Genomic DNA, 18,853 nt, shown 5'->3' on the forward strand with positions numbered 1-18,853 from the left:
GTTCAGGTTTGTGACACTTAGAGGGCTTGCATGCAGAGCTTAGCACTAACCTAATGTGGTTGCACAGCCTTTAGCTTAGAGGTGGCTTACAGAAGGGTGGAGCAGACTGCATAGCAAATCATGGCTCTTACCTGCTCACCTGCTGTGCTTTCTGGTAGCTTGCTGTCTTCCTGTGGCACATCCATGTCAGCAGCAGTGAGTGTCCCATGGTGGCTTCTCTTTTTAGCTACTTATGTGACACAGTCAGTAATCTGCCTTAAGACTGTATCTGAGCAGTCACTGTTGGAAACAAAGCTGTGTAGTTGGAGGCCCAGTAGGCAACTCTTCTGCTTTCTGCTTCTCTCTCTGTATCTGTCAGTGCAAGTCCCTGTGCTGTAGGATGCTTTACATTGCACTACTGTGTATGATGGCTATCGGGCGTCCCTTTTCCTCTCACAGAATCACAGAATGCTTTGGGTTGGAAGGGACCTTAAAGATCATCTTGTTCCAGATCCCCCACCACAGGCAGCATCACCTTACACTAGAAGCTGACAGAAAGACAGAAAGTCTCCACTGTCTTAATGTACAAATTTAATCTTGGTTTACCTATATGTATTGTCTTATATGTTTTTCTTTATCTTAAAATATTTTCTATGAGAAAATCATGCCTAAATTACATTGTCTTCCAAAAGTGATTATATTCATTTGGCTCTCCTCCTTATACCTTGTATTTATGTATGTGGACTGGTGAAAACACCAGTAACTCCAAGGTCTGAGTTCTTGTCTTCCAGAAAGTAAATTCTGTCAGCTTGTATTCATTTGGTGCTAGAATTCTGCCTTGCCTTTATGCAAGCAAGAAACACTCATTTTGCAGATGGCTAGAAATCCTTGCATACCTGTCATTATTGAAATTACTGTGGAAGAAAATTTTATTGCATCATACACAAGTATCTATTGATGAGTTATCTTCATTTTCTGCAGTGGTTTGTTCATTTACTGTAACCATTTGCTCAGATACTGTCTTATTAGGTGGAAGACTATTTTAGGTACTCCTTTTTCTGTCTTCCCTTGTAACATCACACATTCCTCCCCAATTTAGTTACATTTCCCCTATACTTCCTCAACAAACAGCATTTTTATTTACAAGATAGCATGTTTGCCAAGGCAATAGGCTTATCAATTCATTTGAGCACTTGTGTGTCTGGTTTTGTTTTATTTCATGTGAAGTAAGAGTATTATAACCTGGTCCCAAAAGGACAGATTCACTGGTTGTTCAGCGCTAAATATTTTCACAAACAGTTACTTCATGACTTTAAAAAGCATTTTTTTCTGTTTCTCTGCAGTCACTCTTGGAAGCACATGATATTGTGGCTTCAAAATGTTACGATTCCCCTCCTTCTAGCCCAGAAGTCAATAATTCTTCAGTCAACAACCAGGTTGTTCCGGTAGATGCTATTCGTATCCTTGGAATTCACAAAAGAGCAGGAGAACCACTAGTAAGTAATTGGGGATGAGTGTGTCTTTAAAGTGCTAGTGAAAACATTTGCATGTACCTGATTTCTTGCATTATGTGTTAATTATTTCCATTATATTGTGTAATTTAGTGGGTGATAAGCTCAGTGGGATAGTGATTAGGCAGTCACTGGGCTGAATGGTCTGCTAGCATAACTGAGTAACACAACATCTGTTTGGTCCTGATATGAGATGAAAGGATTGCATGCAAGCAAGAGCAACAATTTTTTTTCAGTTGTATGAAAACTTTGTGTGAAAGCACTTCTGTGTCACCTGATGCTTTTCTGTATCAGGAGCTCTTACACTGTAGTAGCTGTAACTGTCTGTTCTCATTGGAGTGGGTGGAATATCCCACAGCTGTGTATTTGTGCTCGAGCTAATGGTAAAATGGACCTGAAATTCAAACAGTGATATACTGGGTGTCACGTACCTCTTTCAGGGAGTCACGTTTAGAGTTGAGAACAATGATCTGGTAATAGCCCGAATTCTTCATGGAGGGATGATAGATCGGCAAGGTCTTCTGCATGTAGGTGACATTATTAAAGAGGTGAACGGCCATGAGGTTGGAAACAATCCAAAAGAATTGCAAGAACTGCTGAAAAACATCAGTGGAAGTGTCACTTTGAAAATCCTCCCCAGCTACAGAGACACTGTCATTCCTCAACAGGTCAGTAGCACATTTCTGATGATTCTGTAAAAAGAATTTCTGCTCAGTTCTTTCTTGTGTAAGATTCTCTAAGATTCTGGATTAGACATACTCTGATTATTTTGTGAATATAATGCTAGGAGGAAGAGTAAAATGTAGTTACCTGTATTTGCCTTTAATTACATTTTAGAAATGGGTTTATTCATCTAAAAATACACCCACCTAAAAAACTCAAATTAGTGTCTAAAATTGTTAGACATTTGTATGCTACATATAAAGCACATTTCTTCTCTCGTGACCTGACCACAATCACACTTCATGCAGTTAACTGTGTGTGTTTATAACATGGTTGATGTTGAATCAATCAGTTTCATAGAATTCAAAAATATACTTAATTCAACAGATGAGCTTGAGCTCGCTGACTTTAGTGGGAACTTGGATGGTGGCTATTCCTTATCCTTTTGTTGTTGCTGTAGGCTGTCAATTTCTCCATGGCAGAAGTGACTTCCTGAGCTAAATCAGTGCCTTTGAAACACCATATAAGATGCTCCTTCAGGTAGTGGGTCTTAATGCCTGTGCCTATAACAGGCTATGCTTCCACTGTGTAGAGGCTGAGGGAATGTGCTCTACTGAGGCAGGTGCTGCAGGGCTTCCTTTGCTCCCCAGCCTGGTACAAAGAGAGTCAAAGATGTTTTCAGTTCAGTCATGCAACCCACTCTTTCTTCCCCTGCATCGAATTTGAGTCTTAAGCAGTTGCATCTCCTGTTACTTCTAAAACACTGAGTTCATGGCAAAAAAATTCTTAAGATTCCAGAAGCCTTAAATAAAGTGCTCACATTCCAGGATTTTTTTTGTATTTTTAAGTAATTAGAAGTCAGAATTTTAATTGAGTTGTATACGCTGAAATGCAAAAATGAGCATTTTGTAATACTGTGTCCAAATGGAACAGATTTTTTATTTTTATCATGAAGCTACTTCAGCCAAGGTTTACACTGTTGATTTTGCTGTCCCAATTGGTGTATAACTTTTTCCCCCTAGAATGTATTTTCCATGCCAAATGCAACTTGGATCATGTCAAGCTTTTTATGTGTTAGATAAAGACATTACTTCAGTTTGACAAATAGATTAGCCAGAATGTATTTTATAATGCTTAAGCTTTGTTAATTTTTACATATTTCAGGTTTTTGTGAAGTGTCATTTTGATTATAATCCATATAATGACAACCTCATCCCTTGCAAAGAAGCAGGTTTGAAATTTTCTAAAGGAGAAATTCTTCAGATTGTTAACCGGGAAGATCCGAATTGGTGGCAGGTTGGTAAAAAGATTAAAATAAGTCAGATAAAAAACTGAAAAGCATCAGTAGTTGCCTTAATAATGAACTCTTTAAATTATTATCTACTTCCATTTAACAGTAGATTTGCTCTAAACAGTAGAATTTACCCTAAACCAGGACAACATGGAAAAAATATTTTTTCATGTAATCCAATTTCAAGCTAATGGATACAAAATTGAAACACTAAAGGAAAAGGAATATTTTAAATTGTTTATGTAACACTCATTTTACTGTTAGTGCTGTTTATTTGTCTTTGTTCTTGTATCACCAGCCTGGACATTCCCAAATCAGTTTAAGGTGGAAAATTTCTAGGAAAAAAGTCTTAGTTTGACTATAATTGTGGTAAGCCTTCCCTGACATCAACAGTGGAAGAAGTGGACCCCTTCCAGAGTGCTCAGAATTGAGGAGAGGGAAATTAATCCTGTGAACTTTAAGGGGGTGAGAATAGCTGTTTGGAAAGGCTGTATATTTTATTTCAACAGTGGTGATCAGTGTCTGTGAGCTGTATCATGCAAGCTCATAGTTACAGTGTTTGGCATATTTTGAATATTAACAGTTCATCCTGGTTTAAGGTGGTATTTCTACACTCAGTCCTTCAGTAGAAATGTAATCCACTGCTTATGCTATGTTTATTTTTTCCAAGACACTATGCACAGAATTAAATATTGTCAGTGCCTCTGAAAATAGGACAAGTGAACCTTTAAGACCCTTTTCTCAACCAAGATCCTCAAAACTGGCAAAGAGTTTAGCATTATTTATTTCCCTTTCTATCCCTATATTGCTCACCCTTTGCAAGGTAACAAGCAGAAGAGAGCCAGACACTACCTGAGAACAAGATATATGACTTCTTTAAAAGCAACAGAAATATTTCAATATACATCATCAGCTGCTGAATTTTGTTGCTTCTCAGTGACAGTAATAACAGAAAGACAATAAAAAGTGTGAGGAAAGGCTGAAAATTTATTGCTGCCAACTTAATTAGTTTCAGAAGTAGACAATCCAAAACTCTGGAAGAGTTTGATGTTTAGCTCCCATGCTGAGTTCTGTATTGCCTTTCAAGCTCTCCAGTTGTAACTTGTGGGAGTCCAGGAGAAATAAATTTTCAACACTCAATCTGGCAAAATTGAAATGTGTTAAATCAGTATAGTGTATTGCTATGCAGATCATGCCCCAGTAAAAAGAAGTTTAGTTTTTCCTTATGCTTTCTAGAAATGCTAGACTGCTAATGAAAACTTCATACTGTAAAAAATCAGTTAGTCATAGATAACAACATGCAAGTTGAAAAGCAAACATCTCCTGTTAGCAAAAGAAGGATTTATTGCAAGCAAAAGATTTATGGAAAATTAAATACTTCATAACTGTGGGTTTGTGTGTTAAGCTGAGAATTGGGCTTCTCATGAAATTATTTATAGAGAATTTTAGCCAATTCATTACTGGGAATACTTAAATTACTAAGATTTTAAATCTGTAGTTGCTTAGTGCAAAAAGCTTGAAGGCATGATTAGGGATGTGTTACTGGCATTCACTGGGAAATGACAGTTAATAAACTGCACTGGAACCTGTTTGTAGCAGCTCAAGAATACAAAATAAGTATACTGTAGTATATAGAAAATCTTGAGTTTTGTCACCTGAGACTTCAGTGTCTGGAGTCAGAGAATTCCACTTGGGAATTTTATGCCAAAATTTTATGGCTTCAGGAGCTTACTAACATAATGGGAACCAGTAATGAAACTTGCATCTATTTTACTTAAGTCTTCTGAATTTTAATACTCAGTAGAAAAACACTATTTCTGTAAAGGAGAATTCTAATATTTACATATGACTTTGAATTTTTGAGTCTCAGTAGTAAATGTATCAACACTCACCACTGAGAAACTGGCAGTGTGGAAGTCAGTCAACACCATGTTGATGAGAAAAATGCTTCTCGCAAGTAATATATAATCATTTGTTTATTTGTTTTTTCTCCAGGCTAGTCATGTCAAAGAAGGAGGAAGTGCAGGTCTAATTCCTAGCCAGTTCCTGGAAGAGAAGAGAAAGGCTTTTGTTAGGAGGGACTGGGACAACTCAGGTGAGATTAAGTGCATTTCAAGAGTAGATTTTGTTCTGACTCCATTTGTTTTGCTTTTTCTGCCTTGATAAATAATAGAAAAACTGCTATGTGAGATTACACAGATTGTGAAATGCTGAATTTTGTGTTTTGACTTTGACTGAAGGACAAAGGGTGAAGTCTCTGTTTAGCATTCAAAGAGAAATTAATCAGTTTTGCCACCTGGTGATGGAAAGCTGAATGAGGTGGGATAGACAGTGTGCACTTTTAAAATTTTTTTTGTATGATATGCTGTGAAAGTTATTAAGCTACACATGAATTTTTAAGCTGTTTTCTTTCGAGAAAAATATTTCTTTCTGTGTTCAGTTCTTTCTGTACCATTTGATGGGCTTGTAAATAGATGTAATTTCTTGCCCTAGGATATATACAAATTTAGAATAGTCCTCATAAATTTGTTAACCTAAAATTTCATATATTCATGTAAATAAGCTTTGGAAATTAACAGAAATTGTGAGTTCATCAAGTTTTTTATTTTTAGGGCCTTTCTGTGGAACAATAAGCAGCAAGAAAAAGAAAAAGATGATGTATCTAACTACAAGAAATGCAGGTATCTCTTAATATATCATGAAAGCCAAAGTTCTTTAGGCTTCTAAACTTGCAGGATGTAGTATCCAAATATCCAAAGCTAAAGATTTGCAGTAAAATATTTGATTATAAGTTTGATAGATCAGATAGTTTATGTGGTTTAAAAGCAATAGTGACTGTTACAGACGTGGCTGTGCTGAGTACATCATTTGGTGGGTGGAAATCAGAGGAAAACTGGGTGTTAAGAAAAGAAAGTGAAGTGTTTGTTGCCAGTGATTTTTCATATCAGAAAATACCCTTTCCACTGTGAGGGTGACTGAGCACTAGGACAGATTGTCCGGAGAGGTTGTGGAGTTGTCCTCCTTGGAGATAGATACTCAACAAGTGCCTAGGTGTGGTCCTGGGCATTGGGGTGCACCAGATGCCTTCCAGAGGTACCTTTCAACCCTCCCATGATTCTGTGGAAGTTCACAAATAGTTAATCAGTTTTCCCCTTCTGATCAAACACAGACTTCCTCCTTGGAAGTAAAAACGAGAACCTGACCTTATTCTGTCCATGGAGGAATACCTATTTTATTCCCAAACCAATTTAAAGAACTCTTGTATCAGACCTACTGCCCTCTGAGTACTGTTGATATTCACATGGGGTCTGTTGATAAATGGTAGGACTACTTTTTTTTTTCCTACAGCCCTGAGTGTGTATTAAAATTTTTTATACGTTTCTCAATGTAGAATTTGATCGTCATGAAATCCAGATATATGAGGAAGTAGCCAAAATGCCTCCTTTTCAGAGGAAAACTCTGGTCTTGATTGGGGCCCAAGGAGTGGGGCGAAGGAGTTTGAAGAACAGGTTTATTGTGCTGAATCCTACTAGATTTGGAACTACAGTGCCATGTAAGTTGCAGCATTCCTACTCTAGATCTGATAATAATAGGGGGAGAGACAGGTCTGAAAGATGAATTGTGCAAGATGAGAGAACCAGGTCTCTTGTTTGCTGAATCTTTAGCATCAAAAACGGCCAGAGCATTTAGAATTGGTTTGTGGACCTGATAACCAGGTTGACTTCTCAGTGTTACTTTTTAAAGAAATATTTTCCTGGGAATTTCATCATTTTATATTGGCAAAATAGTAAGAGGCATTTTATTGCTTCTAAAATTCTTACTCTATTTCAAAAAAGCCTTCAGAATTACTTATTTCTCTAAAATGCTGCATAGATCCTTGAACATATATATATAAAAGTAATGCAACATAGTTGTTGGACATTCTTCAAAGGCATAAAAGTAAACTTTTCCCAATCTGATAGTCTAATCATGCATATGCAATACCCATTTATTGTATATAGAACCTCTTCTCCACTTTAGTTTTAAGTGGGCTAATCAGTAAATTTAGTTGGTCTTTGATTAGAATAAAATTCTCCAAGTTATTCATGAACAAATTTGTGTAGGATGTGTTTTGGGCAGTAGGAAATGGGTGAAATTGATCCATTGTGCTATGGGAAGAAGAGTGTTCTTGGTGTTGAGTTCTAATCCAGCACATGGTGCTGTGGTTTTATTTCAGTGTGGATAACTGAACCGTTAAATCATGTCCTAGCTGTAAAATGTTAAAGCTTACTCTCCAAAATTAATTGCAAACTGATATATTATTCTTTTTCATGTACTGTATTAACCACTATAGTTTTAATCTTTCCATGGAATCTTGACTAAAACTAGATGTTTTAGTAATGTATTTATTCTTAACAGCTTCAGATGATCATTTCTCCTGGCCACTTGTGTTTTCTGTAAGATTGAAATGGATAGGAATTACTGGAAGGGAAAGATTGCTTTCCACTTGTCTCAAGTTGCACCAAGTGATGATAGAAGTATTAGCAAAGGAATGCATTGACTGTTATGTTTAATATGTTCTAGAGTTCAAATCTAATTAAATACAAGTAGAGAGTAGTTAATACGGTGATAGGACAGCAAAGTCAATAATATGATGTTATATTTTATTTCTTTTAAATTTTATTTTTACTTTTTTTGCTTAAGTAGTGTGTGTGTACTGCACAGTGTAGCCAATACCCAAGGCAGTTGATAATGATCTACTCAAATACTGGCTTTAATCTTTCTACAGGGAATTTACCTTGCTTTAAAAGGGAAGTTGTCCTGGAAAGCAGCATTAGCTGGCCTCCACTAAGATTCTGCTACGGTGGCTGGGCTGCTTCTGATATTTAAGCTAACTTTCTTTATAGCTAGCTCAGGTAATTCTACCCTGAAAAACAGGGCAAATACAGAGAGCAAAGGTTTTGGGGGTGGGATGGGCAGATCTTATTGTGCTCAGCTGTTTTCAGAAGTACATTTGGCATTTGAAAGTTAAACTTCCATTTGATTTCCAAGTCAAATAAATATTTTATTAAGTGAATGATTAAAAAGATGACATGAATGAGTATTGTATGTGGTGTGAAGGAGTAAGACAAAGGAAATAGGCAAATGGGTGGGTAAGCAACATATAGGAAGGAATATAAATAAAGGCAACAAGAGGGGGTGTGCTCTGTTTTAAAATTTATCTAGAATAATGAATAAACCTGTACATGGAGCAATTGCAATTGTATAATAGCATGTATTGTATTGTATAACAATATGTATTGTAGTCTCCCTAACTTAATAGGCAGTCCAGTTTCATAGTTATATTCCAAATATTAAATGAAAACATTCAATTTATATTTTAAATTTTTTGTTTAGTTACTTCACGAAAGCCAAGGGATGATGAAAAGGATGGGCAAGCATACAGGTTTGTGTCACGAGCTGAAATGGAGACGGATATTAAAGCTGGCAGATACTTAGAGCATGGAGAATATGAAGGAAATCTTTATGGCACCAAAATTGATTCCATCCTTGAAGTTGTTCAGACAGGAAGGACCTGTATCTTGGATGTAAATCCACAGGTATATGATTGATAATGTTATTTTTATAACAAGTGTGGGATTATAGTGTTGAAGAGGTGAAGAATGATGCCTTCAAATTTGAAGGCTTCTTACCTGGTTTCAAGGTTACAGTTATCAACTGGATTCTTGTGTTTCTGGCACTTACTTGAAATGGGTTAGAAAGATGGAAAAAATCCAGCTTAAATTCTGCATGAAAGAGAAGTCTTGCAGAGTAGTAAATAATCTTTTAAGCCAAGGAAAGAATGGTGCTGAGCATTTCAAAAGGCAGTGTAGGAATTTCTTAAATAGAAATAAAAATCTTCACTTATGTGTTGCTGCCCATTTTAACAGCAGAGTTTTGTGGTGTCCCTTAAGTAACAGGAGATCTGGTAAGTCATTCTCAAACTTTAGTGGTTTTTTTTCCCTTTTCTTTGCTTCTAGGCCCTAAAAATACTGAGGACTTCAGAATTCATGCCCTATGTGGTGTTTATTGCTGCTCCAGAGTTGGAGACTTTGCGAGCTATGCACAAGGCTGTGGTAGATGCTGGAATTACAACCAAACTTCTCACTGTAAGCAGATAATTTCTTATTCAGTTTGCTTTGAACAAGATGTTCTTATATTTTTTTTAAAATTCTTTACCATTCATTTTAGATGGGATTTGTTCTGAAATTAATGTCTTTAAGTAAAGTTAGGCAAGACTTTTGCTGATTACCTAGTAGAAGTTAATCAAATGCTGTGTATAAGGAAGATTGCTTCTTTCTTAAAAATAGACCTCTTACAGTGAAGTGTTGATTACAAAAATTACTCGTAATGTATACTTTGGGAACTGTCACCTTTGATTATTTGCAGCAAATGGTAGATATTTCATGGTGGCGATTGTTCTTTAATGCAGATGTCTTTCCTTGACTTTCCCATCTCCTTCCCCACCCAAATTTTTGTTTGTCTTAATAAGACATATGTGCTTTAAAAATACCATCTGTAATGTTTAGGAAAGGTATTGCAGCTTGTGTCAAAAAAGGAAAAAGCAAAAACCCCACTAACCAACAATCCAACAAAAAAAGCTCCAAAACAAACCACAAAAAAAATCCCCAAGAATGCAGCTAGTCCTTGTTTTCACTGCTGCAGCAGCATGTGCTGTGCTGAGAATGGCTGGGAGCTGCCAGAATAAAGTGTTGAACAGCTTCTCCTGAAGTTCCTTGGATTTGTCATATAAAGTGAAATGGCATGTTTTGTTCATTAGATCTTCCCTCCTTTTCTGAGACACTATGTGTAGCAGAGGGAAATAAGATGTTTCCTCCAATGCAGCAAAATATAAATATTCTGTGTGGGCATGAACTTTCCCAGCTGCAGGAGCACATTAAAAAAAAAGCCAGTCTGAGCAGTTCAACTTTCCCAATGGAGAAAAACTGTGTTCTCCTGAAGGCTCATAACAGTAGCACTGCAGAAACATAGGAATATCTTGAATAAATGCTGACAGGGCATTCAAAGCTATAAAATGGGAGGGTGGGTTAGTATTTCCACTAAATGACTATACGATTTTTAGTCATGAGTTCTGGTTATTATGCATTCTAGTATCTCTGTGGGTGCTCAGTCATTCCTCTTTCCTGCTCCAAATGAACCCTGAATTTTATGGTGCATATAGAAGAAGGCAAGGTTAGAACTTTCCAGACAAGTATAAAAATAATTTCCTGCACTTCTTAATATTTGATTCCCTAAGGGACATCCTTGCCTCTGTAGTACTTCTTACGAATAATAAAGAGCATCATTAAATTTCAAATATGCATTTATGTGTCTTTACAGATTCTGCATCACATCCCTGCACATGTATATAGAGTATGATTTGCTATTTTTTGTGCTTCCTGAACAAATGAAAAACAAATGTCATTTAAAGTATGATGATTTGCTTAGTAGTGGACCTGGCTGTATGATTTCTAGCATCCCAACCCATTCCATTATAAAAAGTCTGGCTCTTGTGATCATACATTTACTTGTCTTCTTCATTCACTGTGAAGGAAAGACAAACTTAGTTTTTCATTTGGGCTTTTATATTGACAGCTGTATCAGGACTTAATAAATACTGTAAAGGGGGACAAACCTCATAACTGTTCAAAAAAAAAAAATCCTGTTGTGCAAAAATGGAGAGGAATTTTTAAAGAATGTAGGACTAGCAAAACACAGAAATGTGCTCAGAGGCACTTTATAAAGGCTTCATAATGTAGGAATCTAAATTTCCTACATATTTTGCAGCTCATGGCAGGATTACAGTAATGCAGCAGTAGCTTACAAATGAGGAACTGGTGTCAGGTGAGCTAGGCTGAAATGTTGTCTCTTAGAGCCATAAGGTATTCTAGAGCTTTATTCTGCTAGAAATTGTCTTTCATTTCATACAAATTTAAAATCTTGGATTTTTAGTGCCTTCTGTGGAAATAAAAGGGGCACAAATATATTTACAAAACTGATTGACTCAGTCATTCCTAAAGCATTAATTTTATTTTGGTTGGATCATCAGTTGCCCATAAAAAGTGATTAACTGCTCTTTGTACACACTAGCCCAAGTGCTTCTGTTGATTCTCTTCAAAATTGTAAGATTGGCAAACATTTGCTTACCATATTTAACGTTACTGACACAGCTCAGAACTTTTTCAGCCCTTTCAATGTATTTTAGCTAAATTTCTGTGTGAATTTACTACAAATGAAAACTTTCCTTATTTTTAAACTATATTCAGTATCTAGCTTTAAATAGTCATTTGCAGTATGTACTGAAGGGATCTTCTTCAGCATCTATAAGGATTTGCCCAGTCTTATCTTTAAATCTTCAGTAAGATTTAGATTCACTAATCCTTAAAAACCTCTTCCACAGGACACTGATCTGAAAAAAACAGTGGATGAGAGCGCCCGGATCCAGCGAGCCTACAACCACTACTTTGACCTGACCATTGTAAATGACAACCTGGACAAAGCCTTCGAGAAGCTGCAGACGGCCATCGAGAGACTGAGGCTGGAGCCACAGTGGGTCCCCATCAGCTGGGTCTATTGAGCCCTTCCAACAGGAGCTTAAGTAACAAATAAAGTCAGCAGCAGCAAATGTGATGTGTAGATACTGACGATAACCTACAGCACCTGTGCATTTTTACTCTGTGTATATTCAAAAGTACACTGTTCTGAATTTTTATAAAAATGTTGAGGAGAAAGTGTACTTAAATATGTAATTTATTTTAATTTTTCTAACTTTTTACAGATAACCTTTCTATTCATATCACATGAAGGAAATGCGTTTAAGCATTTTTCTATGTTTTGATTTAGTACCTTTGCCTTTTTCATCTAAGAAACTTTCATTCACTTCAACATTTACATCTTGGTCTTACATTTTCACTGTGATTAAAAAAAGGATACTTGAAACAATTTTTGTAAAATTTGTTAATGTCAGTGTTTAACTGATCAAAAGTCTATGGCTCTTATTAGGAAAGAACACTAATTTCTTTGGGGTTTTTTTCATCTTTAAAAAAACAATAATTTCATGGAAGCAGAATTTTAAATATTAAAAGCAGTAACAAAAACACAGGTCCTTTGCTCCAGCTGCTTTCAGCTTAATGTTGGTGCATTCCTGATGTTTCACAAGTTCTTGATATCTCCTGATTTAGATAACTTTTTTGTGTAGGTTCCCTTATAGCTGTCTCCTAAAATAACAGAGCAATACCATGCAAGCTGCTTATTAGGCTTTCTTGGGAGCCAACCTGTTAGCCCATTGCAGTTGAAGTACTGACATTAGAAAGTCATACGCAAGGTAATTCAGTGCAATTTGAGTAATGGTGAAGTAGCTTGAGAAAGAACCTGATAATGTAGAGCCTTGTAGGTGACACTTAATGTTTAGGACTATTTATTCACTCTTGTGAGAACACATTGCTTAAAAAAAGAGAAAAAAAAAAAAAAAGCGTTTTCTTTTCTTAGGACATTGTTCTGTATTTGTATAGTGATCTGTGGCTTCATTTGCTGTGATGTCTAGCTGGGTTCTAAATTATCCTTTTAAATATTTGTGTGACCAACTGCTGTATTTTATGAGTGTTGTGTAATGGCATTTCTGTGCTTTTTCTTACATTGTTTTTAATTGCATTTTTCATTAGCTTGTGAATTGGAAGCTTACTGCTAAGAAGCAATGTTGTTTATAAGTTTTTTTGTTTACAGTGTATTTTCTTTTTAGTGACAATTCTCCCCTCACTAGGCTCATTGATATGTCATATTAGGTTCAGGTTCATTGATCAAAACTTAAGCTGATGTAAATTTCTGCATAATGAGAACAGAAGGAAAACACAGCTTGTTGCTCAGATGAGCTTTTTGTGACCATGTTTTATATGACACTGTCAGCTGTTGTATATAGTCACATTCACCATCACATACCAGGTTGGGTGTTTAAACTGAAGTCATCTGTTTAATTCCTCTTCTATCTGGTGACAGGCACCTGGCTTCAGGATTCTTTTTCAACACCAAAGTGTGACCTGGAATGCTATCAAAAGGCATTTTCCTCAGAACTATTTCTGGAGGAAGACAGGCTTAGACATTGTAAAACAGCATTGCTTCCTGGGGCTCTGAAAAGACTTTTATGTGCACAAGGAAAAGAAAAAATGGAGTGGAAAGAGTAGAGGAAAACTGTTTAAAAAAACCTCAAAACACCCATATACAACAGATGGTTTTTACACAGCCGGTAAAGTTGGTTGTTGTGGGGGAAGAGGGGCAGAGGAGACTTGAAATCCCAAAGTATGTGGAAAAAGTTAGTTAAGCTTGTGTATAGCATGGGAGATCTTTGTGGCTCTTAATCCTGAGATTTCAGTCTTTCAGAGGGAATATGAAATTCTCTAAGGAAAATTTGTACCAATGCTATTTTTATTGTTATGCTTTCCAGGATGTGTTTTCTCTGGTTTTAAGTTTGGCAGAGCTCTTAAATGTGGCACCAGCATAGGACATGTAGTTTTCTTTCCCAGGAGACACGTTCTGGGATCCTATTGCTCAGAGGCTGCTTTGAGAAGTGGATGAGTGTTGTGTGTAGCAGCAAATGCTAGCAGGGCTGTTGCTTGGCTATTTCAGTGGTTTGCTTTTGGCACTCTGTGCTGAACATGACTGAACTGTGTTTGTGTACTGTATCATGGGAGACCTCCATATGCTGTAAATAAGATGTGCTGTCTGGACAGATAAGATGCCTTTTCATTATGAGCTAGAAATACACTCTTACTTGTGATGCCAAAAGTGGGCTGAGTTCACTCTTCCCCAGTGAACGGAACGAGAAGATTCTTCAGTTTACTCACCACAGTACTTCATATTGCAAACATCACTCATTTTCATCTTTTCTTTTTCCATAAATTTACTGGACCAAACACATGAAACACAGCTACCGAGGTTAAGCCAGGAAAGCCTCTCTCTGCTCATTCTGTTTCCATCCCAGGGATAATATTGTCAAGAGAGCCTTCTCTAGTTAGCAATCTCCAGAATGCCACATATTTGCTAAAGCCTAAAGCTTTAACTTGTGTTACAGGTTCACACTGTGTGCTTAAATCAGGCAGTGGAGTGTTGTGGCTGAGCTTTGGGTGGTGGTGGTGGTGGTGTATGTGGCAGTGAGTGATTCTGCAGTGCAGTTCTGATGCAGTAAGAGAAGGTTACTTGCTTGGGTTGGCACAAAAATCGTGTGGTGGAAGTATTTGCGTGTCTGATTTGGATGTCTGCATGCCAGGCTGGGGGGGAAAACAGCCCAAATCCAAACACCACACACCTTTGTTAAGTATTGAGGGTTCACACTGGAGTGTTTAACGGTGAGAGGGACAGAGATTGCTATGTTTCTTTGTGGTGGTTTTGGGTTTTGGCACAAAAAAAAATCTGATTTTCATCAGATACTCTGCTTAGTTTGTCCCCACCTGGTAGAATGACTGGAATAACAGTTACTGTCTTTTAAGAAGAATGTTCTTGGAGGTTCTTGAAATGCTGGTGTTGTTTCAGTCACATCTACAGCAGTGAGAGTCCCCACCTGCCAGGGTGTGTTGCATCAGCTGTCAGACATTGTGCAATTAGGGGAGAAAGACACTATGAAAGGCTCATTTTGAGCAAGTGAAAACATTTCCTAGTACACCTGTTTGGAGTATTTTGGAGGAGTTAACTGGGATTTCATGTTATCTCATCCTGTACTAAACATTTATTTTCCAGATACTAACAGGAAAACTTTACGTTGACTGTTAGATTACAATAGGTGTGTCTGAGCGAGGTGAAGATGCTGCTAAATGTTTAAGATATGTGGTATGTATCACAAGATAAATATTTAAGTAGTTTAGAAAAGTAAATTATCAAATAGTTGTCTGTGTATATGTATGTATGTGGATGGTAAAACAAAAAATGCTCATGTTGGTTATCACATTACTAAGCTACCACAAATTAATCCAGAAATGTACCTGCATGTGAGACTTTAGAACTGGTACACTTCTCGACCTGGTTTATTGTGTTTACTAATGTATATTTTTTTAAATATACAGATATTTCAATCTAAAAAAATTCTATATTTATCTGTAATTTCTATCTGTTTTGGACAGTGCATGAGGTGCTGTAAAATTCTGTACATATAGAGACTTATAGAAGAAACACTGTAGTTGCCCTGTGAATGAAAAGTTATACATAGAAGTACAGTCAGTATGCCAAGACCTGTAAGTTATTTCCCTGAATTCACCAAAAAGTCACTTAAGCGTGCACCAGTCTCAGCTGTCCTGTAAATACTGTGGTGCATCATGTACCCAGGTGATGACCTTGCTGTCTCTAAGTGTTACAGCAGGTCTGCTTTAGGTTCTGCATCATGTGACAAGATGCAGTCCAAGTTTAGTGGAATAATTATAATGGAATATGTCATCTTGCATAAATTTATCAAAGTCTTTTAAAATGTTCTGCAGATCTACAACAAAGGTAAACATGGAGTGGAATCACAGATCTTTGTAGGCAAGGAAATTTAAGTTCATAACCAATGCAGTATCCGTGACTTGTGCCGTGTTCTCGGCTCAGGGCAGCTCTGTGTACTTTGTTGTATGAAAGTTTTGTGGAGCAGGATGGCAGATCAGCTCATCGCTTTTGAATTTGTGTTTATATAAACTGTCACATCTTGGCTGAGCTCAAATTGTGACATTTTTTTCCTCATCCTCTCTACTCACTGCGTCTTCTAAAATCATTCCTAAAGTGACTTGCTTACAAATTGCCTGCAGCTCAGTGCTCAGGAAGTCACCTGGGTTTGGTTTTGTTTATTGAAGAGGGTGATTCAGGTAAGAAATAGGAAACTTTCTCTGGGTAGGTACCCCCTTGAGCCCAGTTGGCATCTGCTGTGCTCAAGGACCAGTGGAGAGCGACCAAGCAGAGCACTCCAGAGATCAGGAACTGGGTTCTTACCTGTCCTTACGTATGAGCCAATATCGCAACCATGAACTCCCTTCACCTATCCTACGGTTTCCCATCCAGATTTCCTGTAGCTTGCTTCTCCTCTCACACTGAACCTTGAGGCCGTGTCCCAGTGCATGGACAGTGCCTCCTGCAGCAGCTGCTCCTCTTTGTGCCTGCGGGTGCAGCTCTCAGACAACCAACAGCTGGAGCTCTGTCACATGTGCACATCTGTACAGGCTGTTTGCCTCGTGCGGGGTTTCCTGCCTCACCCAGATTCCAAAGAGTTCAAATACCACATGGTTATTGCCAAACTTCATGATGCTACTTTTGCAGAAGCAGTGAGATCATTTTATTGGTGTCTGTGGTGGGTACTTTATCAAAGACTCATAGTCTGCTGGGCCTCTTGCCTTAACTACCCCTCAGCTCCCAGCACCTTCCTCTCCCTGCAATAAAAACCTCTCCTGGGCCACTGAAAGGGTTTCTATCCTTAGGGGTACTTTAATTTGCTTTCTCTGGTGGACTGTTTTGACTGACAATGCTGAAGTGAAGTCCTGGCCCATCTCTTTTTTTCCCCCTGGGTTTCTTCTTTTTTTGGCCTGTACTTCCTAGTTTTCACATATGGTTAACAGGCTTGCTGATGGGAATTGTCTGGGATTCTCAACTTGTGTCTTGTAGAGGAAATAGTAGTTAACAAGAACATCAGTATTTAGGACTGGTATAACTTACTGGTTTTAGGCCCAAGACAGATCCTGAAAATAAAAATAGAAGACACTTGTAAAATAACCATTTTGGTTATTTTTACAGGCAGCTTTATCTTCTGATCACATTAAAAATGTGCTTGTGCCCACACACACCAACACCCATATATATAAATAAAACTTTGGGGTAAAGGCTGCAAGTAATTCAGGCAGTGTCTGCTAATTTACCTGAATTCTCCTCAGTGGGATACTATTCCACAGTCACATTGTCAGCTGCTGAATTCTCAGTACATTTGCTGGTACTGCAGCTGAGATTTACTGGTACAGGCTTAAAAACAAACCCCAGCTTGGTGAATGCTGTTAGGCAGTTTCACCTACAAATGGAATTCATTCAGCAGGGGTTCAGCAATATTTATATTTTATAGAATTAATGACACTTGAAGTAAATTAATTTTTTTCTCGGTATTTGGAACTGTTTCTTATGCTCATTGGGTATGGAGTTCCTTTTGCTGCTAGGACAGTGGTCAGGTAACACAGTTAAAGTAGTGCTGGAAACACTTTCTCCCGTTTAGCCTTTTCCCTTTTATGTCACTAGCTCTATGCTAATGCTTTTCCATGAGATTTTGGTTGTTCCATGGCTGAGCCAACTGTTGGTTACTCCACAAGCAGCCAACATTTACCTAAATACAATAGAGCCTCTTCCAAAAACCCAATCTCTCCGTTACCTGACCTCTCACGTGATCCATAGCACAAAGCAAAATGAACGGCGCTGCTTTGTACAGGCAAAAGAAGGTGTTGACTGATTTTTATTGGTTTATGTCTTGTACACAATTATGTATGGAGATAACTGTTGAAATATAATTTTTCCCCCTAGGAAAATGCACGTTGAGCATTCCTTCCCCACCCCCCCATATGTTGCCCATGTGTAACACTTGTGCACTGTGGTGTGGGGAGGGGAACTGCTTCTGTGGGGTTTAAAACAAGAAAGTTTGCTGCTCTCCGACCCCACGCTGGGCTAAGAACTGTAGATCTTGGTTGTGTTTGGGTTTAAATGTGTATTAGAACTCTGTCACCACGCCTTTCCTTACCTTGCTTCTTCTCTCAACTGGTTTTGCCAGCTCTCATCGTTTTCTGTTTTGTGGTTTTTTTATTTCTACACTATATGAAATTAACCTGGATTTGAATTTGTAAAACTTTCAAAACTGCTCTCCTGTAAAAAAATTAGTTTCTTTAGCTGAAAACTTCCTACAAGAAAAATCTTAACTATTAGCTAAATTTTTTAATGTAAACCTGGAAATTATTTAGTACTTAATTGTTTGAATACAGTACTGTAGAGCAGGCCTAGGATATGGGACTTGTTAGCATTGTGACTTCATACTGATAAAGTCAGCTATTATGTGGGATGTTTTTAAATTGTGACTTGTTTTCTAAGACCTCCCCCGCCTTGTCTTTTTCACAGCTAATATTTTCACAATAAACACAGCCAAACATAAAAATGTTAATGTACAAATTATGAAATTCTGTTAATTCCCAACAAAATATTTTTGTATATAATAAAGATTTAATATTGAAAAAAATGTGACTGGCTTTTTTTTAATTTATTTTGGTCATAGTCTGCATTTGAGCCACATAACCTATCAAGGACCAGTCTTTCAATCTGCCTTTTATCTTTGGATCTCGGTGCTTCACCTACATAAAAGCAGCTTTTCAGCTGGTCTTGTTTACCTTGATGTTCATAAATGTGCCAAATCCCCTTT

The 18,853-nt window shown here is 37.4% G+C and overlaps 1 protein-coding gene across 7 annotated transcripts in view; it reads left to right on the forward strand.

Moving 5' to 3' along the window:
* Positions 1-18,673, forward strand: part of MPP6 (membrane palmitoylated protein 6) — a 61,760-nt gene extending 43,087 nt beyond the window's left edge. For all 7 annotated transcript variants that reach the window (XM_015617758.3, XM_015617753.3, XM_015617754.3 and 4 more), the window contains 9 exons: positions 1,323-1,475; positions 1,931-2,158; positions 3,318-3,449; positions 5,440-5,539; positions 6,057-6,125; positions 6,836-6,997; positions 8,821-9,023; positions 9,444-9,572; positions 11,864-18,673. In XM_015617758.3, the coding sequence (XP_015473244.1) occupies positions 1,323-1,475; positions 1,931-2,158; positions 3,318-3,449; positions 5,440-5,539; positions 6,057-6,125; positions 6,836-6,997; positions 8,821-9,023; positions 9,444-9,572; positions 11,864-12,040 (1,353 nt within the window). In that variant the 3' untranslated portion in view covers positions 12,041-18,673. The remainder of the gene's footprint in view (positions 1-1,322; positions 1,476-1,930; positions 2,159-3,317; positions 3,450-5,439; positions 5,540-6,056; positions 6,126-6,835; positions 6,998-8,820; positions 9,024-9,443; positions 9,573-11,863) is intronic.
* The last annotated feature ends 180 nt before the right edge of the window (positions 18,674-18,853 follow it).

This window comes from Parus major, chromosome 2, assembly GCF_001522545.3.
Source record: "Parus major isolate Abel chromosome 2, Parus_major1.1, whole genome shotgun sequence".
In the NCBI taxonomy this organism is placed as follows: domain Eukaryota; kingdom Metazoa; phylum Chordata; class Aves; order Passeriformes; family Paridae; genus Parus; species Parus major.